Here is a 25,674-nt window from a genome sequence, read left to right as displayed (position 1 = left end):
AACGTTATCTTCTTTTTCTATAGCCCCGATTAATCAAATTAACTTACCCCAGCTTTCACCAAAGCCAGAAGAGCATAGGCTGTAGCCTCCAGTGTATACGTTTGTCCTCGAGGCACAGGCCAATGGGTCAACTCTGCAAAGCAGACACGCAATTTGTCAAATACTTTTCAGTTACCGGTAATATGTAACTCATTTACTGCCATTGACAGCTATAGACGTCAAAAATCCATTTTAACTATTTTTTCCACTTTTGTTATCAAGAGTATGAAAACCTAGATTTTTTTCATTGTATATTTAAAACAGATATAAAATTTGTGATTAATCGTGCGTTAACTAGTGAAGTCATTAGATTAATTACAATTAAAACTTTTAATTGCCCGACGCCCCTAATTTTTAATAATCTTTTCTTCTTTTTTTAAATGAAGTACTACAGAAATCAGTCACAATTGATATGCTGAAATCAGAGGATTTGGACAGTTTTACATTTAAAAAAACGTTTCCAAATGATTACTTGATTATTTATATATATATATATATATATATATATATATAAGATTATTAAGAAATGAGGGGTGTCCTGCCATTAAAATGACTTCACTAGTAAACTCACAATTAATCGCAAATTTTAGATCTGTTCTAAATGTATAATAAACATTTTTTTCTAGGTTTTAATACTCTTGTTAAAAGTGGAAAAAAATGTTAAACTAATAGAAATAGTTCAAATGGATTTTTGACATCTATAGCTGTCAATGGCAGTGAATTAGTTAATCATGCATAATTATCTACAATACAATAAAACATGGAATTTCATTATAGTCATTAATTATTAGACTGATCAGACGATCTGATCTGATTGGTTTAATCGTGATTGGATGATATTTGGCATTTTATGCAGAATTGGTGATCGACTGTACTGTCATATTTTGCGTGATCGATCAATTACATCATTTATCGAATCCACGAATTGTGACATTACAACAAAAACAAGTCGCAAGTCGAGTCGTTCTGTGCTGTTCTATGGTAGTGTATATGTGAACCCGAACGCGAATCTATTCTTAGCCTTGTTGCACATCGTGGGACCGGAACCCAATCACAAAGTAATAGCCTTTGTGATGTTTTTTTTTTTTTTTGACTGGGAAAAAGTCAGAGAACCATTTTATTTATATCAAATAAAATAACTAGCTCCAGTATGCATGTTATTTGTTTAACTTTAATATATATTTAATTCCAAATAGCTTTCATTGCTCAGCGTAAATAACATTAACTTCTGGCCAAGCATTCAGCCAACGAGAGGCAACTAGCAGACAGGCATGTTGTTTGAAACCCAACATGGAAACACATGGAAATACGGACACACTAAACTTTTGCTAAAAGAGGATAGGAGATAAACTATGGTCATATCAAACATTAAGTTGAGCAATTCTCGCAATGAGGTCACTTAGAAAGTCAATACAGGTTGCATAGATAGGGGTGAATCTCCGCTGAAGCCAAACCAAACACTTTCACGCAGCGTCCTGTGCAGATAAAACAATGTAACACAACCAGTTTCCAATACAAGCCAAAAAGGAGCGGAATGTGGAGCCATGTAGCTGTAAGTAGGTGCATGGACTTGTTGACAAATGTTGAACCAAGAGAGCAATAGTAGCATTAGTTTTAGCAAAAACCCCGGCCACCTGAATGACTGGCGATCATCATGCATTTTTCCCCCCATTAATGTCAGAGAATGAGATGTAGACATATTCAACATTACATGTTGTATTTAATGTTTATAATCGTTATTTTTGTTTATTTATTTTTATCTTGAGTGTATTTCCCCCCCAATGCAATTCAATGGGCATCAATTATATATGGATTTTTATTATGGCAGGGGGGAGACTCGTAAATGTACAATTTGTTAAAATGTATATATTTCTCCATTTTCTGATTGAATTGGAGATTGAGTATCATTTTTTTCTCAAACTCACTGATTGACCCTGAAATACTTGATTATGTAAAGCCTTTTTTTGTTTGTTTACATACAGTACATAAGTTATTTAAATAAACGTATTGCACCATCTTCTGATCGGATTTGGTTTATTTATTTAACTTTCTGACTGGTGATCTGTGATCGGCTCCAAAAGTCCAGATTGTGTAAAGCCTATTAATTATTGTTTTTCTTATAGTGTATCCTCTTTTTTTCCATAGTCTCATTATTATGGGTACAGTGTGTAAATTGACATTATCCTTTATGAAGTTATTATCATGCCAAAACCCCACAAACACACAAAACGTGATTTACTTACACCAAGCAAACAAACTCAGTGTGTTTTGCAAATACAAAACATTCACAAACTAATGCATTTTGTTTTGCACATAAGAACTGTAACTATCAAACAAATACATCCTGCTTCTGAAACAAATACAGTATGTTTTACAAATGTCTCCGGTTGGCGAACTTGAAAAAAGATTCAAGGGGAAAGTCATGGCAGCCTTAAACTGATTCAGCATCGCCCCCTGCTGTAAAGTTTACTGGCATTTACGTGTGGATCACTGGGCATTTGTGTGTGTGAATCTGCTAGGCGGAATATTAGTGCCAAAAGCCACGTAACAGCGGTAAGCTTGTGCCAAAAGTCCCATGACCGTTATCCAGGCCCGGCTTGAGAAGGCGGGACAAGCAGGCAGTTTCCCGGTGGGCCACCAGAGTTCGCTATTTTGCTCATTTCAAAATCAGCCAATAACGTACTTTTAGTAAACCTTGCCAGCCGCAGAGTGACAAAGTTGGAACAGCGTGAATTTTCCCACTTGGTTGGCCTGATTTATGGAGAGCAGGCCGACCGAGAGGCATGGCCCATTTGGGTCGCTGTTTCGTGCAGAATGAATGAAACAAGCATTCGCTATTCGCTAAGCAAGCGTCTGTCTGTCTGTCTGTCTGTCTGCTTCTCTGTCTCCCTTTCTCTTTCTCTCTCTCTCTGTATCGTTTGCACGCTGCTCCAATGGCAACCCCCCACAACCCCCCACCGCTCCTTGCTCATTGGCTGACAACAGCCAATCAGTATTCTTAGCAAGGCGTTTGAGAAGAGTGCATTCGCTAATCATTGCTTCTGTAATGTCAACTAATAGCTTAGCTTGAACGACTTAATTGCTTAGCTTGACATAACCACGGGAGAGACACACTCAGAAATAAACACGTTAAGATGGAACGCAGAAAGAGTGGCGCCGAAAAGGCTAGAATAAAAATTTAAAAAAAAAAAAGAAAAGAGCTTCAGAGACTGACACATTTGCCAAACTTGAATGTTTTTTTTTTTTTTAATTGTCAGAGCCCTGAAGCGTGAACACTTGACAGGGACGACACGGGTAATATTAATTTGGTTAGCATTGTTCACTTTAACTACAGGGTGACAACCAAAAAACGGGAACTTTTTAACAATCCAATAAAACCATGAGTGACGGAAGAAAAGTATTTCATTCATAGTAATTGAAACCTTATAACAAGCCATTTACAATCAAACAATCCCAACTATCCCAGCTGAGATGTTGCAGCGGTCGATGTGGAATCTCAACAGCAGATTTCAATGGATTGTTACAGGAGGATGTCATGTACAGGACATGATAAAAAAAAAGAAGAAGACAATTCCAACATTGTTTCTTAAATGGAATGTTTTAAGGTTTCAATTACTATGAATAAAATATTTTTCTTCCATCACTCTTGGATTTTTGTGTCACCCTGTATTTGTTTATCGTTCAAATAAACATTGATTGTGATCTAGTGACGGCATTCAGTTGTTATTTAAATTTTTGATCAAATACACTATAAATATCAATGTTGTGTAGAATGTGGAGCTATTTTAGATTGATACACTAATATGCAAAAAAAACTATACATCTTCATTAAAATGATATGAACTAAAATGAAAATGGGCCTGACGTTATCAATAGTTGTAGAATTGCTTCTTCTTTTTTTTGTACGTGAAGGATTTTTTTGGTACTAACGTTTTTCTGCACTTGAAGGATATTTATTTGTAATTGAAGACATTTCTTCATATGTGTAAAACATGCTGTGTTTGTTTGATAGTTACAGTTCTCATGTACAAAACAAAATGCATTAGCTTGTGAATGGTGCTTTGTACTGTATTTGCAAAACACACAAAAAAATTGTGAATTGCTGGGTGTGAGTAAAACATCTGTTGCGTGGTTTTGGGGTTTTGGGGTTTTGGCATGGTTTTAACTCCATAATCCTTTTCTCTATTTTTTTTTTCTTTTTTTGAACAATGGTAAACATAACTATTTACTTTTGAATATATGATGCCAAAGACAAAGAGTAAAATAAACACTGTTTTAGAATTCACCTGCGGAAGCGAACATGTAGAGGAACGCCTTGTTCAGCTTATTCTCATTCGCTAAAGCATATGATGCCATGGCTACAGCGTAAGGATTGGTGAGGCTGGGCAGACGTTTTTCAAGGTAAGTAACAGCTTTGGCTTTGCTGTTTTCCAAACTCTGGAGAGAAAGAGAGGAGAAAGTAAGAACGGGGACCATGATTGGTACCAGTATTACAGTTAAATGAGTAGGCTAGATGGCCATAATACAAAAATGTGTCTAAGTTCACTTATGTGAGTACCTTTGTGCAAAACTCTTGGAAAGAGTGCTGACAGATGAGAACTATTTTTGTTTAATGTTGTATTTTATAAACTGTATTTTGTGCACTTTTGGTGGATATAAAGCCACTTGTGTTTATCACTGGCATCAAGATGAATGCAATCTTAATTATTTGTACTTGTATGTGATCCTAATGCAAATGTTTGCTTTCTGGTCATGTCAATAATAAATGTTAGGTATAAATCCGGTGCAGCCAGTCTTCCAGAATCTTCTTGCGTGAACACAGATAATGCGGGATTCATACAACCTAACAGCTGTTTTATTTGTAACTTTGATTTCACTGAGCTTGACACTGCAATGTACTGGGTAGCTTTAACTACCTGTAGATATGTAGCACGCATAACTGGAACACTGTAGCAATGACATTGCTAAGGCATAGAGACTTGCTCTTGAAACTGCACCACCAATGACATCATCATCAGTCTCATTAAATTAAGACAATAAAGGATAATCCTTGTACGCAAGATGTGGATTAAAAAAAATAAAAAATAAAAATTAAAAAAAAGAGGGTGACCAGGTCAATCGTATGATGTAGCATTTTTGTTTCCATGACATTTTGGAGTTATTTTCTGAGGCCACTAGTTAAAAAAATGTTGCCAAGTAAATTGGGTTCACTACTCACATTAACAGTAGTGGCAACACAATGTGCTCTTGACTCCTGCATTGCAATGAGATTGAAGGCTGTCATGGACACGTCCGAGTCTACACCCTGCACACATACACAGGCGCACACAAAATGTAGATAAAGCTGCGTTAGCATCAGAATCGTTGGCAAAAAGATCAATTCACAGCAATGAAAAACGATCGCCCTTACATTCATCTCGCTGTGAATTAGCTTGCCTACTTCCCTAAACATGCCATCAGGTTGCTGTGTAAGGAGAATAAGAAACTTGAAAGCATCACAGATCACATCTCTTCGCACTGCCACCAGCTGTATGGACATGGCAAGCACTTTGGCAACATAGGCTGTCAGCCTGAGGACGAGAGGGCACACCACTTAAGTCCTATTCATTTGCATATGCAAAATTCTGACTTTATTATTGAAAGAATAATGACAGATACGTTGTTTTTTAATTTGTTTGACTCACCAGCTGCTACCAGTACCCTGATAGTCCCAGGCAGCAAAAGAACCATCTATCCTCCGGAGAGCAAGCAGATTTACGTAGCCTGTGCCCAAACATACTTTTTAACCACCTTGACATCCAATTACAGTGTCTTTCATCATTGGCAGTTTGAGGACTCCTTAGTGTACAGTATTTAAGATTTGTATTTTATTTATGGTATTTAATGCCTGTATCTTGAACAAAACCTACCTGTCTTTATATGTTGAAGGGCTTCATCACGTTTCTCAAAGCCCACACTTTCCCACTGGTTGGTGTTGTCCAAATAAATGGTTGCAATTACATTCAGGGCCATGTAGTTCATGTTCTCATCTCCTGAGCCTTCAGGCTGTCGAATCAAACTACCCATTGATGTCCCAACAATGACACTCTCCACCTGTCCACCAACTTGTTCTCGACCTGTATGTACACGAATACACACACAGTTTAAAAGCACCAGCACATATTGTATTACTGTTGCACATTTTGTTGCACAACTCCATATGTAACTGCCACATTGTCATTTTTGTGCATTTTGTTTTCTTTGCTTTGGGTGTTTGTCGCCACCCACACCAGAGAGGGCACTGTAGCGCGGTGGGTGTATGTATGTTAGTGAGAAGAGGAAGAGCTTAGGAAGGAGAGTAAACAAGTACAGTACAGTACCATTAAGACAGAGCGAGACTCACACGATGTTAAGTTCATCTCGGAGAAACCGAAAAACGAAGACAGAAGAAAACACGCCTAGTTCCTTTTTTGGACATTGCACACAGCCAACGAGGTTAGTTTATTTTGTGTCTGTCAATACTTTTGTGTAAGTTAATCTAAGTTGTCTATATTTTCTTTATGCTAATTGTTGTTTGTATGTGTGTTTTGCCCCATTTTCATGGTCTGTGGTTATTACGTGCAACTAATATTAATTTATTTATAGAAATGTAGATGGCTGGATACAAAATGTCTCACCTTTCAAAAAAATCTGTGTGACAGATCCTGATTCTGGTGCCACATCTTTCTTGGGAATTTGACTGTTGATAATGACTTCTTGTTTACCATCTACAGTGCACAAACACACACACACACAAGTTTGAGGATTAAATGCCAAACTTTTAAAACATTACACAATTATAATGTTCTTGCTACAGAGTGGAAACTCACGTGTTCCGTTTTCAGCTGGGTTAAGGACTATTAACAGAGGAGATTTAATCAGGATGCCTTCAGGCTGGAAAAAAATAAAAAAGAAAACTAAAAACATTTGTAACATGTATTTTTAAATTTTTTAAATCATTGAATTACTGACTTTAAGACATTTTTTTCTCTTATGTATCTTATTCCTTTTCTTAAAGCTGAATTTTGTAGCACTCAACTGTAGAGATTTGAGGCCCTATTTTCATGTCCAGCGCAAGTCTAGCACAAAGTGCTAGACAAAGCATAGTCTTAAGTGTGCGCAAGGGCGAAATTTTCTTTCTTTTGGTATTTTGCTGGACTAGCGCAGGTAGAAGAGGGCATTTTACACGGATATGCACCGCTGGAGGGAGGGAACGCAGCCGATTCCAGGCCAATCGAAGCGGCTCCCCTCATTCATCCATTTAAATGCAGCAGAGAAAGGTGCGTGTGCAGTCAACATGTCGAAGGAGTTGCTGATGTCTATGCAAGATCTCCACTTGCAAATGACATCATCGACCGCACTTGTGACGTGTGTCGTATTTGGGACTGGCATGGCTGTTTTAGAGTGCATCAAGGGAAACGGAGAGTTTAAGCACGCCGGGTCCCATTCTCCCCTTGTCTCTCAACCGCCCGCCCCTGCATGAGGAGTGTGTCACTCTTAAATGTTCTTTTACCACCACTTTCAGTAGCTTCATTATTCCATCAAAGAGAGATGAGCCTTTCACGGCTGCTTTGACCGCGATGGCAAACGTTCCTATACGCATGGGAATGATCATATAGGGCACAGCTAGCGTAGTTTGGGGCCCCACTTGAACCTCCTGGCTGAACTTTGAGCGCTTGTAGGCTGAACTGCACACATGCTCCGTCTCAAACAGATCCACACGCACCTCAAACACAAAGATGGAGAAGGGAACTGAAGGATGGTCACGTTTTATGGTGTCCACACATTGTTACAGCCAACAACAGAATGTCTATGCTTTTAAATATGGGTTCTTCTTCTAAAACAGCAATGTGAACACACACATAGACTTACTGTGAGTACATCAGGGCTGTAGTTGTGGAGGATCGCCTTGATTTCAATCTGCTCTCCACGCACAGCCGAATAAGGAAGCTTGAGGTCAATGAAGAACTCCTTCCTTACTATCACTTCTAAAGGTTCACTGACACAGATTCCTACAAGATAGCACACATTAAAAAAAAAAGGTTCAATGGGAAGGAGCATTCAGAGCTAGCAGAACATTAAACAATAAAAGCGGCTTTTGGTTTTAAAGAGAATTTGACATGAGTGGCTGCTCACCGTGTGTTTTGGATAGACTAATACCCATGAACTGCCATGTTGTTATGGAGTCTTGTATGGGAACAAATTTCAAATGAGATGTGGTGTCACTGAAACAAAGAAAACATGAAGAAAAAAAATGCACAGGGTGTATGTATAGCTCAGTGCTATATGGAAAAGAATCTGACTTTACAAACTTATAATAAACTAAAGCCAAAGGCTATGTTAAATGAACAACTTTCTGAAGTGTCAATTATATCTGAAGTCTGTCCGTCCGTCTTCTTCCGCTTATCCGGGGTCGGGTCGCGGGGGCAGCAGCTTTAGCAGGGAAGCCCAGACTTCCCTCTCCCCAGCCACTTCAGCCAGCTCATCCAACGGGACCCCAAGGCGTTCCCAGGACAGCCGAGAGACATAGTCTCTCCAGCGTGTCCTGGGTCGTCCCCGGGGCCTCCTGCCGGTAGGACATGCCCGGAACACCTCCCCAGGAAGGCGTCCAGGAGGAGAGCTGGTCCACTGTTCCACGGCCGGGACGAAAACCACACTGCTCCTCCTAGATCCGAGATTCGACCTCCCGACGGACCCTCCTCTCCAGCACCCCTGAATAGACCTTACCTGGGAGGCTGAGGAGTGTGATCCCTCTAAAGTTGGAACACACCCTCCGGTCCCCCTTCTTAAAAAGGGGAACCACCACCCCGGTCTGCCAATCCAGAGGCACCTTCCCCGATGTCTACGCGATGCTGCAGAGACGTGTCAACCACGACAGCCCCACAACATCCAGAGCCTTTAGGAACTCCGGGCGGATCTCATCCACCCCGAGGCCCTGCCACCGAGAAGCTTTCCAACCACCTCGGCGACTTCGACCCCAGAGATAGGGGAGCCCACCTCAGAGTCCCCAGACCCTGCTTCCTCAAAGGAAGGTGTGTTGGTGGAATTGAGGAGGTCTTCGAAGTACTCTCCCCACCGGTTCACGACGTCCCGAGTCGAGGTCAACAGCACCCCATCTCCACTATACACAGTGTTAACGGTGCACTGCTTTCCTCTCCTGAGACGCCGGATGGTGGACCAGAATTTCCTCGAAGGCGTCCGGAAGTCGTTTTCCATGGCCTCACCGAATTCCTCCCATGTCCGAGTTTTTGCCTCAGTGACCGCCAAAGCCGCATTCCGCTTGGCCAGCCGGTACCCGTCAGCAGCCTCCGGAGTCCCACAGACCAAAAAGGCCCGATAGGACTCCTTCTTCAGCTTGACGCCATCCCTTACCGCTGGTGTCCACCAGCGGGTTCGAGGATTGCCGCCACGACAGGCACCAACCACCTTACGGCCACAGCTCCGATCGGCCGCCTCAACAATTGAAGTGCGGAACATGGTCCACTCGGACTCAATGTCCCCCGCCTCCCCCGGGACAATGGAGAAGCTCTGCCGGAGATGGGCGTTGAAACTCTTTCTGACAGAGGGTACTGCCAGACGTTCCCAGCAGACCCTCATAGTACGTTTGGGCCTGCCTGGTCGGACCGGCATCTTACCCCGCCATCGGAGCCAACACACCACCAGGTGGTGATCAGTTGACAGCTCCGCCCCTCTCTTAACCCAAGTGTCCAACACATACGGCCGCAAGTCCGATGACACGACTACAAAGTCGATCATCGAACTACGGCCTAGGGTGTCCTGGTGCCAGGTACACATATGGACACTCTTGTGCTTGAACATGATGTTCGTTATGGACAGTCCGTGGAGAGCACAGAAGTCCAATAACAAAACACCACTCGGGTTTCGATCGGGGGGGCCATTCCTCCCAATCACGCCCCTCCAGGTCTCACTGTCATTACCCACGTGAGCGTTGAAGTCCCCCCTCCGTGAGTCATCACCTTATCGTGGTGGAGGGGTTTGCGTGTCCCAATGAGCCTGGGAGCTATGTTGTCCGGGGCTTCATGCCCCTGGTAGGGCCACCCAAGGCAAACAGGTCCTAGGTGAGGGACCAGACAAAGCATGGCTCAAACGACCCCAATGATGAACACAAACCTTGGATCTTCGTTTCCCTTGCCCGGACACGGGTCACCGGGGCCCCCCTCTGGAGCTAGGCCTGGAGGTGGGGCTCGAAGGCGAGCGTCTGGTGGCCGGGCCTATACCCATGGGGACCGGCCGGGCACAGCCCGAAAAGGCAACGTGGGTCCCCCTTCCCATGGGCTCACCACCGGTGGAAGGGGCCAAAGGGGTCGGGTGCGCAGTGAGTTGGGTGGCAGCCAAAGGCGGGGGCCTTGGCGGTCTGACCCCCGGCTACTGAAGCTAGCTCTGGGGACATGGAATGTCACCTCTCTGACAGGGAAGGAGCTCGAGCTGGTGTGCGAGGCTGAGAAGTTCCGACTAGATATAGTCGGACTCACCTCCACACACGGCTTGGGTTCTGGTACCAATCCTCTTGAGAGGGGCTGGACCCTCTTCCACTCTGGAGTTGCCCACGGTGAAAGGCGCAGAGCAGGTGTGGGCATACTCATTGCCCCCCAGCGAGCCGCCTGTACGTTGGGGTTTACCCCGGTGAATGAGAGGGTAGCCTCCCTCCGCCTTCGGGTGGGGGGACGGGTCATGACTGTTGTTTGTGCTTATGCACCGAACATCAGCTCAGAGTACCCACCCTTTCTGGAGTCCTTGGAGGGTGTGCTGGAGAGCGCACCACCTGGGGACTCCCTCGTTCTACTGGGGGACTTCAACGCTCATTCACTATGTCTGAAGTTTTTGTTTTTTTTAGTAAACAGCTCTTGTATTTGGATCTTATGCGATGTGCAAGTGTACCTACTCAGTATATGTTGACAGCATATAGACCAGTTTCCTTACCAGTTAGGCATTTGTCGAGGGCAAGCAGGCAATGTGATTTCAGACCAAAGCCAGCTTTCAGGGAAATTCGTGCGGGAAACAATTTCCATGTTGTCCATGTACGAGTAATTGTAATCATTCGCCCCACCTTAAAAATATATTTAAAGGGTCATGAGAGACGTTGATTTCGGTGGGCCATGGACACTCTAGAAAGAAATGTTTAGCTTCAAAAATAAAACATCAACTTAACAGTTTGCATTAGTCTCACTCAATTATGACAACTTAACTTGAAATTGCGATGAACCAACAATATTACATTGGATGAATTAACTTTACCTCTTCAGTCAAATAAGATATTAATTACTGCTTAATTAATAACTGTTATAAGGACAAGTTTGTAACTCAAAAAATGCGTTAAGACAACTGACATTACCAATATATTTTGAAGTAGTTCCGTTTGTTAATTATCAGTCATGTCGGTTGACACTTGGTCACGTAACTTATTCTAAACAAGTAATCAGATTACAGGTACTCTTCAAATGACCCTGATAGTTAATTTGTAAAATGCATATGCGCCTAGGAACAGGTACAAGTAGCATTCCAGAGAGTGGCATTTTTTACTGCAGTTGCAGTTGACTACCTGTAGCATACAGTAGTGAGCAAGAATTGACAAGACTTAAATAAACAGCACCGACTTCTCAACAAAGGTGTCTTTCCCACCCACGTATTACCATAATTACTAACACTATAGGACTCACTAAAGTCACTAAACAAATAACTATACATTATAGAACACTTTAGAAAGATATCCTCTGGTATTGAACATATAATGAAATGCAATGTGGGAGTATTCAAATTAACATTCGCATCTGAGGGAGTGACATCATCGTTTTCAGTGCATTGCATTGAGACTGCGTGTCCACAAATGAGATAAATTAACGTTTAGTACAGCCACTATTTTGATTAACTCTTTTTTTAAGACAAAAATATTAAGGTTTGTTGCACACTATGTTCAGTGTTATGACAGGGTAGCTTTAATAACACTGTCAAAAAATGCAGGAGGTCCCCAAATTTCATCACTCTTTCTTTTTTTTTTAAATAAACAATATACATTATAAATGTTGAGTTTTACCATTACAACAAGTCAAGTAAATAAGGCTGATTTTATTTGAGAAATTATTAAAACACACAGACTGCTAACGTAGTAACAGTGCTGGAGGCTAGCTAGTCACAGTTATTGTTATCTTAATGAAAGTATCTTGATAAAAAACATACATTTATGACTTCAGTTGACCAATTAGAATTACATTTTATTTACTATGGAATGTTGTTTCAACTTTCTGCATTGTCACACTCAGATTTTTGGGTATAGGAGAGGGAACTTAAAATGGAAAAGTCAATGTTGAGAAAAATTACATTATCAAGCTAAGTATGTCAAGTTATGCCAACTTGAATTTTGTTTTAAGCCTACCAACAGTAAACTTTGAGTGTACATCATGACTTGCTAAGTCAAGTTGATGTAATTACCAACAATAGAATGGACCCAATGTGTCCATCTCTTACTCTGACGTATTCGAAGGGTTTCTCGCTTCATCCGAGCTCGCTGGCCTTCCAGCTTCTTGCAGCAATGCAGGAAGGCCTCGACACACTCTTTGCCATTCGCATTGTACTCGCTGCGTGTTTCACAAGTGTATGAGCGACGAGTTTCCGCCATGCCATCCAAACAGCATTCCATCTCTTGCCCTTGATATTTACCCGCTGTAAACAAGCAAACGTGAAAGACCAGGGGCCACCGTCAATATCTTGATAAAATTATGGCTAATGCCAGTGTCAGTTTTTTTCCCCAGTTGTTTGTCATACAATGCCTACAAGTGTCGAGATATCCTTACCTAAGGTGGTATCGACCTGAGTTAAATCTCGTTTGCTCCTGCTGAGCGATGGACATTTCAGCTCTGGAAATGTAGCACAGTTTAATTACAGATACAGACGATACAGATACAGCTCTAGAAAATATTCAACAATGTTCAACATTTATATTAAAAAAAGATAAATAAAATGAGAACAACAAAAAATTTAATAATAATAGTAATAATAATAAGATCAATGAGACAAGTGTAATGCAAGAACCCGAGAAAGCTTACTAGTGAACCAGGGGCATCTTGATTATTATTATTATTATTATTATCATTATTTTCCATCCATCCATTTTCTTAACCGCTTGTCCTCACAAGGGTCGCGGGGGGCGCTGGAGCCTATCCCAGCTGGCTTGGGCAGTAGGCGGGGTACACCCTGAACTGGTTGCCAGCCAATTGCAGGGCACACAGAAACGAACGACCACCCACACTCACAATCACACCTGTGGACAATTTGGAGTGTTCAATTAACCTGCCACGCATGTCTTTAGAATGTGGGAGGAAACCGGAGTACCCAGAGAAAACCCACGCAAGCACGGGGAGAACATGTAAACTCCACCCAGGAAGGCCGAAGCCCGGACTCGACTTCACGCCCTCAGCACTGGGAGGCGGACGTGCTAACCAGTCATAGTCACCATGCCGCACTATAATAATAATAATAATAATAATAATAATAATAATAATAATAATAATAATAATAATAATAATAATAATTATTATTATTATTATTATTATTATTATTATTATTATTATTATTATTATATAATATAAGTCGATATCAGTCGATCAATTAGTAGACAGTATTCAACTTTATATAAAAATAGATAAATAATAACAATAATAATAATAACTTCGACCACAGCCTGAAAAGGTTATGTGGGTCCCCCTTCCCATGGGATCACCACCCGTGGGAGGGGCCGAAGGGGTCGGGTGCGCAGTGAGCTGGGCGGCAGCCAAAGGCGGGGACCTTGGCAGTCCGACCCCCGGCTACTGAAGCTAGCTCTGGGGACATGGAATGTCACCTTTTCTGGCAGGGAAGGAGCCTGAGCTGGTGTGCGAGGTCGAGAAGTTCCGACTAGATATGCAGAGTATTCACATGACATCAGAGACCCCCACCTATCGACCCAGCAGGCCTTTGGTATGGCAAACGGCCAGCAAGACAATGCAAGCAAATGCTGAGGAGCGCTCGTGATGCTTATTACAAGTTACTTTGATTCATTCATTTTGTTCATTTATTCCGGATTTTCACAAATTGCTTCACAATGGTGCACACGTATGGCGTTCATTTGTGCAAAATTGGTCGAACAAAAATGTGAAATGAAACTAGATAGTATTCACATGCTGTCATTTGCCCCAGATTGTGTGTCGATCCATGGAAAACGAAACGACAAATTGTCTGAAATTGCAAAGATACATCAATAGGATTTCCAACCAACAAAGTCTACCAAAGTGTGTTCTGACCATTTTGATTAAGGTAAGTGTCATTGTAAGATAGTAAAAATGCTTTTGCCATAATGCGATCGTGATATATGTGAGCCGCTAGCCGTGGCTTGCTCTGTCTAAAAATAGGTGGTCAAGATGTTTGATTTTGAGATCGCTCCAAATACACTCCTTAATGTCTGTTATTTTTCTTTCCCAGCAGCCCAAAAGTTGAAATTGTTATTGAAGTGTACAAAAATAAGTGATGAATCAACTATTTTATTGTTGTTGTTGTTTTTGTTGTAACATGCTAGCATAGCTAGCGTGGTCGGAGAACTAGCTACTTGGTTAAAAATAATAAAAATTATGAGAGAGCTCAGTATTGTTCGTTCAGTTATCTTACTGATTCAGCATGTCATCATCATTGCTCTCTCTCTCTCTCTCTCTCTCTCTCTTTCTCTCTCTCTCTTGTTAAATTTTGTGTGTGTGAATGTGCGTGTGTGCATGTGAGTTTGTGCTCATTAATTCACCAGAAAACTGTTAAAAATCCTATACACTTCACCTGAACCAAATACTTCAGAATCCCGCTAGAGTCGTAAAATTCAGGGGACCAGAGGAAGGATCAAAGAAAAGAAAGGTGAAACAAAGTGAAATCCAGCACCGAGCAGACACCACCTACTACCCACAGAGTTACAAACCCGAGTCTTTCACCAACCCCAGAAACATCTAAATTCCAACAAATTGGGGAACCCTCAAGAAACCAAAGGAAAGACTGAGGAAAGGAAGGAAGGATAGATGAAGCAGTGTGAGATCCACAAACACCAGCCTCCACCGATTCAGCAACCAGAGGGGGAAGCAAATTCTGTTTGAATTTCGGTAGATGCTGGTGTGGTGGAATAACCTTGCTCCGCAAGATGAATTCTTACGGTATTTGTTGAGTTTTGCAAACTCCCGAGAATACACCTTGTACCGAGCCCGTTGATTTCCACCAATCTGAACCACTGGTGGTTCCGACCAATCACAGAGCAACATTGTGTGGGGGGCGTGATATGTAGCTCAGCTGTGACGAAACCAGGAAGGCAGCGCCGACACCAGGGCAAATAAACAAACCTAACATGGACGAATGGACGCTGCAATTAATTCTGTTCTTGCAGAATTACTCACCGTTTCCTTGTTGAATGTTGAACAGCGAGAGGAGCTTTGTGCATTTTTAGCTGGTAAAGTAAAGATGTTTTGTATATATATATATATATATATATATATATATATATATATATATATATAATATTTAAAAATATGTATACGTATTTTATATATCTGTCATCAAAAGTGTTTCAGTATCTGAGAAGCATTTGAGTTCTTCTGAGAATTCTGTTCCTAGCTGATCTGCGTCACATACCAGCCCTCACCTTGCTAATTTGAGTCTGAAAAAGTTTGAAACCCTGCTTAAAGTGAATATGTAAAGTGATAGACAGAAAAACACCCCAATCTGTCACCTTGTCGGAAAGGGGTTCCTTGCCCAGCGCTGGTCTCAAACACCAGCCCAGCATCGTAGAACACACCCATTGCATCCTTGCCTCCACCTGGTGTGCAGCCTGGGTCGTCCTTCTCCACGGTTTCCCACACCTGTTAAGCAATTGGTAATTAATAGACCTAAAATTACCTAACAAGTCACATACTAAAATTTGAATCTTGATCATTTTCTACTTTGCACAGTATTTGTATGATTGTTGTGTCAATGATTATTTATTATGATAATGAAAATTATCAGTTACTTGTGCAAAATGAATTCTCATCTGGAAGCATATTGATCCTAATGAGCACCAAACAAAGAAGTCAAAAGTGTTTACCTTTTTCTGGGTCAGACGGTGCTTCTTGTTCAGAACAAAAACCCCTTTATCAACTGCCACCAGGCCCACAGTGGCCCCTGGGTCTCCAGTGACCTTTAGTCCAAACATCTTGCGAGGTTCATAGGATGGTGTCGGTCTTGATGGTTCCAGTTTGAGCTAAATAAATGATGAGAAACAGATCTATGTTTTCAATTCATGAAATCACTTAATCTTTTATACTGAGAATAAAACTTCACAATTATGGGTGAGAATTATGATAGCTTAACTGTGATTTTACCGTTCCCATGCAGGAGTCCTTGACATCCACCCAAACAGAGTCTGACACCACCTCGCTGTTATCTGGACGGTAGTAAGCTACGATACGGAATGATGGGAGCATATCTTTAGTGACGGGAATATTGAGGGAGATCGAAATTTTGCCTATCGTCCTGTAACGGCCATATTTCACCAGTTGTCCCCTGCAAATGACCTGAAGAGGCAAACGTCAGGCGTTGAGCTTTGAAAATGACAATCAAACACACACACACACACACACTGGTATAAAACACCTCTCACCAAGTATGTGATGTCAGTATCTCGAGTTGGCACCTGGTTTAGATAGAGGTTGATTTTCAGGTTGTCTCCCAAATGCAGTCCATCTTCGTACACGCCTACAAAAGTCACATTTTCAAGATGACATACTGAAATAGCTACAGCACTGAATGTAGTACATGATGGGATGATAATTGCATGTTTTTTTACTGATTAGGATGTAGTTTCCACTTTTGGTGTTATATGGTAACGCTTCCATTTCAGCAACTGCTTGCCTTTTTCTGGTAATTTTGGGGTCATCGGTCCGTACCTGTTAAAAAACAACACAGACAAGCAGACTATGCTGTTTAAAGTTGACAAACGATGTGAGATGCCATGAGACCGACATGCACTGTGTTGTCCACGTCCTTTGTTACTTTCATCCGCACTTAAAATGAAGAAAGAAACTTACAGTGATTTTCAAAATTGCATCTCTTGCATTTGCATTGAGAGTGAACTTGACAAGGCCGTTGTATGAGGTCATGCCCTGTACCTCGCCTGCATTCACCACCACAGGAACACCTTGTGCTGGAGTTTCATCAGGATTCACAACCCTAAGCTGCCTCCCAAGACACAAAAAACTGATTTGTCAGCAAACATTCAACTGTTTTTCATTTTATATTAATATCATTATCCAAGTTGTATATGTTTGCCATTGAAAGAAAAAAAAAAGTTCAGAGTTTTTTTTATTACTCATGAATACACTAGTACTTGTATACCAAAGGAAAGCAACTGCAAAGAAAATGGCATTATTCACGCACACATGCATGGTCACCCCTCACTGAGGTATTGTATCACCCTGGCCACCCCACTGAAAATGTTCTGGCTCCGTCCCTGATAATGCTATTACCGACCATTTAACAGTACCGTGGGTCGGTCACTATCAGTAGCAAGCTCAAAATGTCAATACAAGAGTAGCACGGCATCATGATTACAACCGCTCGGTAGACTGTATTATTATGTTACAAAAGTCAGATTTTTTTTTTATATGGCATTTGTACTGGATCTAATTAAAATATGAGTACATTTTTAAGTAAAGCTGCGTTGCCATTGTCATTGCTTTGCTGTTAAAAGTTGTAATTAGCATATAGTTTATTTTCGAGCCTTCCGTGAAATACACCAATTTGCGTGGGAAAAAAATCTGATCTGGGATTAAATTTAACATTGCTTCAGCCTTTAAGCGTGCAAAAGCTTCACACAATGCTAATGAGAAGCTATTATGTCAGTGCATACAATGTATGCTCTTTACCGTAACATCAAAGGGCATTCCAGGTTTGTAATATTTGGGTGTCTTCGTGAATTGTATGGCGTATGGAGATGTGACAATCTGGATGCCTCTCAACTCTGCTTCCACCATTTCACTACCTACAAACACACAGGACAATTAAAGCTATTTTACACCTATGTAAAAGTAATTCGTTTTTATCCATTTGCAGGCAGCTGAATTTGTGTAATTCCTACATGACAAATCATTTGACTTACCACTCAACGTCATTACAATGACTGACACAAATATGTGACCTCCCACCAACGCATCAATGTTTGGGAAGACTTGTGTCATCTGCTCTCTCCTGAGTGTGACCACTCCATAGCCTGACTCGATCTAAAAATCAAAAATACAGAAAAAAATATATGAATATCGGTGAGCTGCAGTTGTCAAGAGACAGCGAGTTTAATTTAGTTTGCACAATTTAGTTACCACATCGGGACCTTGGCATTTGCACTAACTTCTACTGTGTTCACATGGACATGTTTGTATTGCTCATCTAGCAAACTTTAGCTCCTGTCTTGTTTTACGTGTATGTGCGTTTTATGTGTGAAGAAGTTTAAGTGGGGCTCAGGTTCCATCTAATTTTTTTGTTTTGTTACTCCTTTTTGCCTTGTGTTACACAATATTTAAAGTAGAAGTCAACCTTAATTCTAGACAATAATATGTTTGACCGCATTAGTCTAAACATGACATCCTGATTAATATTACATTTGTGGAATAAGAGTTATGAAGCAAAATCCATCCATTTTTATCCATCTCAGGGAGCGGCCATTTTGCCACTTGCTGTCGACTGAAGATGACATCAATGTTGTTTAGGGCTCAGGCAATGACCAATCACAGCTCACCTGTTTTCTGAAGCTGCGCTGTGATTGGTTGTCACCTGAAACCTGATCAACATTGATGTCATCTTCAGTCGACAGCAAGTGGCAAAAAGGCCGCTCCTGAGATGGATAAAAACGGCTGGATTTTGCTGCTTAACTCAAATTCCACTAAAGCAATGTTAAACAGACTACCATATTTAAAGTAGTGGGGCTGCACAGAATATATTACTGTCAAAAAAAAGGTTTGGGGTTGACTTCCCCTTTAATGCGTAATTGTTAAAACGATTGTTGCAAAAAGGTTTAATTTAAGATGAATACATCTGTCAAAAGACATTGCCTTTAGTGTTTTCGGTAATAATTCATACAGGAAATAATGTTGATAAACAATCGATTTATTCATCAGTGATTGTCCCCATTGAAGAAAATCAGTCAGTTACATATATGAACTAACATAATGTACATCAAAGTGTGCAGTCTTGCAGATTAGTAAAATAGGATGCAGTCTAAGTTACGGTTTACTGTCGTATGTACTTACAGGCACTTTCTGAAGAGATTCAGGAAAGCTCCTCTTTTTGTCATCCTTGAGAAACCCAAACACCACAAAGGCTGTCCCATCTACCTCCCTACCAAATAGATACCTAAATCACATGGGAAGAAAGTGAAGATTATACAATGATCAACAAGGGATGTAAAAGACCAAGACTTGCTTTTTCTGCACCAAAATGACTTTCACTTACGTGGCTTTGATGTCAACAGTGAACTCTTGACTATCGTGATAGAAGAAGGAGAACAAAGGGTTTAATTTGACTTCAAAACTGGGGAGCACTGAAAGCAATGAAAACATTTCATTTTTTTAATTGGATAAAAAGTAACAGACTTTTGTGTGAAACGATTCACAATATGGTCCGCTCTCACCATACTCTTTGACCTCAAACTCTGCATAGTAGCTCTGCTGTGGGTGACTTTGGAACTTGGCCACTATTTTCCAGAGTCCAGGACTACACAGAAATGCAAACAAGTTTTTAAAATTAATTTGAAAAATATACTCTTGTTTTTTTGTTTCGTTCTTTAAATAGGATTTACCTTGCATTTATAAACAAACTAAATTTCCTCAATATTTGAGTCAAAGAAAAGAAGCAGAATGATGTAAAAAATAATAATAATACAATTATATATATATATATATATATATATATATATATATATATATATATATATATATATATATATATATATATATATATATATATATATATATATATATATTGTATATAAACAAAATTTCCTTTATTTTTGACTGAATTGAATGTAAAATGTAAAATGAATTGAATGTAAAAAAAATTAATAAATAAATCACCTGACTATCTCAGCAAGTTTGAAGTTTCCACTGAAGATCCCGGACTTCAAAAAGACTGACTCAAGAGGTAAAATGATGTCTTCAGGGGTCTAAGGATAAAGAATATTGAACAAATCATCATCAGCCTCACGTTTCTTTCTGATCATGTATTAGAGCCACTCCATAATAGGCTGCGAAGACGCCACAACAGGGCCGTCAACCCAGGCAATTGTTTCGGGCGCTGAGTTGAAGGCAAGAGATTGGCCTGACATTTGCCCATGTCAATGACAAAAAGCCAATAGCACTACTCGACTTAATCTCTTGCGTAGGGCCCCTTATTTGCTCCTTACCAACAATACAATTGGAACAACACACTGCAATAACAAGTCGGAGGAAGAGGATGTTAAAAAAAAAAAAACTGATAGTGATGGGTTTGAATGTGTATCTGTTACAAAAGAAGTGGTACCTGTAAAGAAGTGACCCCAGTTTTTCCCCAGTGCCACCAAGCACCCAAAAGGTTTATCACACATTATTAGCTCATATTAGTTAAACAACAGATCAGCTCCTACGCTTGTTGAGACCTAACAATATAAATCTGTTGAATTTGTTTACACAGCACATGTAGAAATATGTCTTATGAGATTAAGAATTCATTTGTTGTTGAACAATATGAACCTCAATTCTGCTGTCAGCTTTTTATATCCAAACGCCATAGTAATACTAATACTTCTGTATGATAAATGTTACTCGCAATTATTATTATATATATATTTTTCGTTTTAGTGTTTCATTTCATGTGAATTACTAGCTACTAATGACCTCACTTTCACCTACTGTCTACCGGCTGGGAACATTTGGGATAAAAATGCTAACCATCATCTCAAGGATTACGGCGACGGCATCATCATCTTGACTTTGGTCATCTTTCTCGATAGGTATCATGCTAGGCGTCAGTCCAAACATCCTGTATTTCACTGAAAGACAGCAAGACACATTTTATTTGCGATAAGTTGATTTGAGCTATATGGCTGATGATAACGCCATCCGTTGCGCACCCGTGCTGTCAGGGGTGTAGAGATTCTTGTCCGTCTGGATGAAGATGTATCCAGACTGGAAGGACACTAACACAACTTTCTCCAACAGCCGGTCAGGGAATTGAGCTTGCAGGTACACATACTGCTTCATGGTGGGGTCTGTGCTAAAGCCCTTTGCCGGTATCTAAGACAAAGACGGATATGTTGTATTCAAGTGTTCAGAGACATCCAAAGTATACTCATAGTGTCTCTGTTTTACCAAAATTTGTCCAAAGCCTTGGAAGTTGTTAGCACTAGTCAGGGTCACAGACGCACCCAACCCAAGCTTTTCGGTTTTGGTCGGATAGTTCGTCACGTTTATGTCCACTTTTATGTCACCCCCAGTGCAGTCTTGACATTCCACAAAAATGTTTTCTGCGTTTCCTACTCGCAAAAGGTTGGGGGAAGACATCAGCTTCCTACAGCACATTAGAGGGAGAATCATTATAAGTTATACGGATCTACAGTCTTGGTCACAAGATTAGGTTCAGCAGCACAATATACTGACGCTCAGTATCACAGCTGCTGCTAATTTTAAAATTGCACTTAATATTACAAACAACATATTGTTACGATTGATTTTCATTACATACTGTAGTACTTTGTGAAGACAAAAACATGTTCTATGCAGCCCCACTAGTCTAAATATGGCATTCTTAGAGCTGTTTTTATCCGACATTTTACCACTTGCTGTTGACTGAAATTGACATCAATGTTGCTCAGGTGGTCTCAGGTAACAACCAATCACAGCGCAGCTTCAGAAAACAGGTGATCTGTGATTGGTCGCTGCCTCAGCCCTGAGCAACATTGACATCATCTTCAGTCGACATCAAGTGGCAAAATGGCCGCCCCCTGAGATGGATTTAGCTTCATAACTCATATTCCACATATGCAATATTAATCAGAATGTCTTGTTTAAACTCGTTAGCTCACATATAACATATTATTGTCAAGAAATGTTTAAGGTTGACTTCCACTTTAAGCAAATTGTGGATATGTCCATATATACGTCTCTTTATGCAAGTATTTATATACAAGTGACGTCTGTATATGCATGATACGTGTATAGGCACATCTATGTATACATTAAAAGGTATACTTTGAGTATGTATGACAAAAGCAAACTCAAATGATTTGACAGCTTGTGAATGAGAGGAAAATACCTTATTCAAATGTGTCAGGGAGGAAGTTATAATAAATCACGAAAATATGCACAAATCATTTGTTATCCTATCTTTTTGATATGATGCCTGTGATGGCGTGGCTAACACTGCTTGATCCTGTAGTAATCTCAGTTGTAAAACTAAAGTGAAAATACCCGATTAAGGATAGGATAGGATGCCTTTATTGTCATTATACACATGTACAACGAAATTGTGGACGATTTCCCCTTGTCATTGCAATAAGAAATGAGTAAAAAAGTAACAAAAAAGTTGAGTAGCGTTATGGCTTTGGAAAAAAACTTGTTTTTGACTTCCACTCAACATCCATTTTATTAACATCCTTTACATTCGACTATAAATTCATGATGATGATGACCACGCAGCCATCCAAGAGGCCCTGAGCACATTTGCTTCGTTTCACCCAGCACTGTTTACTGTGTTTGATGGAATGAAACAAATAAATGCTGCCTGGCCGTATTTGACCAAATTACCTTGACTTGTGGAACTGCAAACGAGTGGTCTGCTAATCATTATGCGAGTGGGCTATGCCAAAGTTTACAGTTCATGAAAAATAGACAAGCAGGCAGGCAGGGTAAATATAGGCATAATAATTATTGTTTTGGTTTAAGCTAACTTTAAACTAGAGCTAGTATTAGCAAACATGGAAGTTTTGTGTCTGTCATTTTGGGTTATCATGTGACATGCAAAGTATGAATGAACCAATAAAAAAAATGAACCCCTGTCAAATTGGTTAAGTATGCCAAAATTGTCATTTAAATAATGAGTCTGAGAGCGAGGAAATTCATTTGTCAGGTTTTGTTTGAGTGTTTACAAATGGATCTTCCAGTTGTTGTCCACATTTCAGGACTGGTTATTTTATTTAATTGGGATTTTCCAGTGTAGTCCTTTAATGCACGATTTATGATAACCTACATCAGGATTCTTGAGGATTTTTTTTTTTTTAAAGATTCATTTACATCGGAGAATGCAACATTTGAATAGCTGTCTATTGTAGTGGCTGGAGGCGTTAAGGAAGGTAAAACAAGCATTTGAGGCTGAGAGTCCTGGCCTACATTCAAGCAGTTTCTAAGGACTTTAATCCAGTGCTTGTTGCATAATATTTTATGTTATAGATTGTTCAAAGGCTCTTTAAATGAAATGTTATTTGGCTGAAATCAATTTTAACTTTTTAAATAAATAAATAAAAGGAGAACAGCAATAATTGTGTCCTTGCTTTATTGAATCCAGTGTGACATCTTACCCCATATAGTGAGACAACCTAACTATGGTGGAGGCAACATATCACATGTTCACCCTCTTTATTTGATTGCTTATAACTCTACACTGACACAAAATATGAAAATGAAATTAATACAAAATATATACCTGTGAATTTTTTTGTTCATCTGGTACTCATTTTGTTAATAAATGATGTATTGATTCCAAGAAATATCTAAAAGTGTACAAATGTGACCAAGCCCTGGCCTCCCTATACTTTTATCTTAGTCACAAACACCTAATGGTTTCAGGCATTAAAATGAAGAAGAAATTGAAGAAAAAGTCTACTTACAGTGGAACACCATCAACCACAGAAGACAAATAGGCAAAGGCCAGTGAGGCCAGCAGCCACAGAGGAGTTGTACACATTGTTTCCCCGATCCTGAACTGAGTTCCGGACTGCAACGCTCCCCTTTTATATTCCACGCAGCCAATCTCCTCCCATAAAGTTGGTAACACAACATCATAATTTCACGTATAAGCAGTTGCCAAACTGCTGAAATTGGCAAAGGTCTACGGAAGAGACATTTCAAAATCAATGGCTTGTTTAACTGACTTTCTTTTTGATGAAAAGGATAAATCAATACAAAAATGTCTAGAACAATGCACAAACAAACAAATGTAACTCTTTGGATGATTTGATGGATATGAAATGTAACATATTCGATTTCACATTATTTCTATCAAACAACAACAATTCAGTTATGAAAGATATACATGTGTGTGGAGTTTACACATTTGCCTTGGTTTTTTCCAGGTATTCCCACTTTTTCCCGCCGCCGAAAGACATGCTTCTTTGGTTATTAAGCCTGAACCATGAAATAATTGACACAATAGAGCCTTTATTGATTCTTCTGAAAATGTTTTTTTTTTGGGGGGGGGGGGGGTCAACTTCCACATTTTGATTTGTATCATATTTAATGCATCCATCTACAATGCTTTAAATTATTAATTTCATAACAAACTAAAACATAATAATACACAGACAGATAAAATATGTTAGTATTTCCAAACATCAGAAATAACTTTTCCACTAATAATCAATTGTATAACTGCTAATAGCGGCATTGAGAACTCCACCAACGGAACTGCCAATAACATTGGAAGAGAAACGTTTCTGCTATTTTAATTTAATTTAATGTTGTGGTCATCTCCTAATTGTGTCGTGTGCTCGGCTTTTGTACTAGTACCATGTGCAAGAACATGCCCAGAATTTTCTGAGTGTCTTTATCATTTGTGTTTACTGGCTTTCCATCTTTTTGTACACTGTAGTGTACAAGTTTGTATCCTTTGCAATTTCATACACCATTTTGAAATACATGTACGGTGTGCAATCAAGTCTTTCCTCAATCTTCTTTACTTTTCCACCAATACTCCTTCCTTTTCTTTTGGCCCCTTGCTGGCCAGTTGTGTCCTCTTTCTCATCTTTACTATTATCGATAATTTCATCTATTTGCAGAAGGGTTCATTCCTCCCCTTCACGATCATCTTCATATAGCTGCTCAACATCACTTGAAATGCCATCCATAATCATTTTTAAAGCATCGCCAATGTTGTATTTTTCATTTTTATTTTTTGCCATCTAAACTCACACACTGACGCACACCGACAAACAGGTTATTGTCTATTTTTTCCCTGAAAATTGTGATATTTATGAGAGAAAATCAGAAAACAAAAGTAACTTACTAGCAGATATACTATAGCAACACCAACGAGCAATCAGTCATAATACAACCAATTGCATGTCTACTTTTTTTGCTGTTTAATCTCATTTAAATATTTTAGTAGTTAATTTGAAAAATCAAGACTTTATAACATGTTAAATACCAAAAAAGTAAATGAAATAAAACTTGACTGATCCAGAGTTTCATGACCTTACATACCTTGCTTTTTCAATTTTTATACATTGACTTTTAACAGTTTTACTAAAGCACTTATGAAACATTGAATAATTTCACATTGTGTATATACCAATCAATTGTTTATAATGTTGTCTCCGTAATT

The 25,674-nt window shown here is 39.8% G+C and overlaps 1 protein-coding gene across 2 annotated transcripts in view; it reads right to left on the bottom strand.

Moving 5' to 3' along the window:
- LOC144054823 (complement C3-like) overlaps nucleotides 1-24,054 on the bottom strand; it is a 42,434-nt gene extending 18,380 nt beyond the window's left edge. The window contains exons 1-30 of one of the 2 annotated variants that reach the window (XM_077570151.1): nucleotides 23,963-24,054; nucleotides 21,450-21,648; nucleotides 21,212-21,374; nucleotides 21,030-21,130; nucleotides 20,178-20,266; nucleotides 19,736-19,818; nucleotides 19,558-19,645; nucleotides 19,356-19,458; nucleotides 18,212-18,332; nucleotides 17,979-18,094; nucleotides 17,142-17,288; nucleotides 16,901-17,000; nucleotides 16,715-16,809; nucleotides 16,437-16,628; nucleotides 16,160-16,315; nucleotides 15,806-15,935; nucleotides 12,867-12,929; nucleotides 12,541-12,735; nucleotides 10,999-11,125; nucleotides 8,194-8,282; nucleotides 7,930-8,069; nucleotides 7,571-7,783; nucleotides 6,888-6,951; nucleotides 6,696-6,785; nucleotides 5,949-6,155; nucleotides 5,724-5,802; nucleotides 5,450-5,609; nucleotides 5,258-5,344; nucleotides 4,326-4,476; nucleotides 48-133 (exon numbers count right to left, since the gene is read on the bottom strand). In XM_077570151.1, the coding sequence (XP_077426277.1) occupies nucleotides 48-133; nucleotides 4,326-4,476; nucleotides 5,258-5,344; nucleotides 5,450-5,609; nucleotides 5,724-5,802; nucleotides 5,949-6,155; nucleotides 6,696-6,785; nucleotides 6,888-6,951; nucleotides 7,571-7,783; nucleotides 7,930-8,069; nucleotides 8,194-8,282; nucleotides 10,999-11,125; nucleotides 12,541-12,735; nucleotides 12,867-12,929; nucleotides 15,806-15,935; nucleotides 16,160-16,315; nucleotides 16,437-16,628; nucleotides 16,715-16,809; nucleotides 16,901-17,000; nucleotides 17,142-17,288; nucleotides 17,979-18,094; nucleotides 18,212-18,332; nucleotides 19,356-19,458; nucleotides 19,558-19,645; nucleotides 19,736-19,818; nucleotides 20,178-20,266; nucleotides 21,030-21,130; nucleotides 21,212-21,374; nucleotides 21,450-21,648; nucleotides 23,963-24,039 (3,711 nt within the window). In that variant the 5' untranslated portion in view covers nucleotides 24,040-24,054. The remainder of the gene's footprint in view (nucleotides 1-47; nucleotides 134-4,325; nucleotides 4,477-5,257; nucleotides 5,345-5,449; nucleotides 5,610-5,723; nucleotides 5,803-5,948; nucleotides 6,156-6,695; nucleotides 6,786-6,887; nucleotides 6,952-7,570; nucleotides 7,784-7,929; nucleotides 8,070-8,193; nucleotides 8,283-10,998; nucleotides 11,126-12,540; nucleotides 12,736-12,866; nucleotides 12,930-15,805; nucleotides 15,936-16,159; nucleotides 16,316-16,436; nucleotides 16,629-16,714; nucleotides 16,810-16,900; nucleotides 17,001-17,141; nucleotides 17,289-17,978; nucleotides 18,095-18,211; nucleotides 18,333-19,355; nucleotides 19,459-19,557; nucleotides 19,646-19,735; nucleotides 19,819-20,177; nucleotides 20,267-21,029; nucleotides 21,131-21,211; nucleotides 21,375-21,449; nucleotides 21,649-23,962) is intronic. The other variant, XM_077570150.1, reaches the window with a different exon arrangement.
- Between the last annotated feature and the right edge of the window lie 1,620 nt (nucleotides 24,055-25,674).

This window comes from Vanacampus margaritifer, chromosome 7 (genome assembly GCF_051991255.1).
Source record: "Vanacampus margaritifer isolate UIUO_Vmar chromosome 7, RoL_Vmar_1.0, whole genome shotgun sequence".
Taxonomy (NCBI): Eukaryota; Metazoa; Chordata; class Actinopteri; order Syngnathiformes; family Syngnathidae; genus Vanacampus; species Vanacampus margaritifer.
This window is presented reverse-complemented; position numbering and strand designations above follow the sequence as displayed.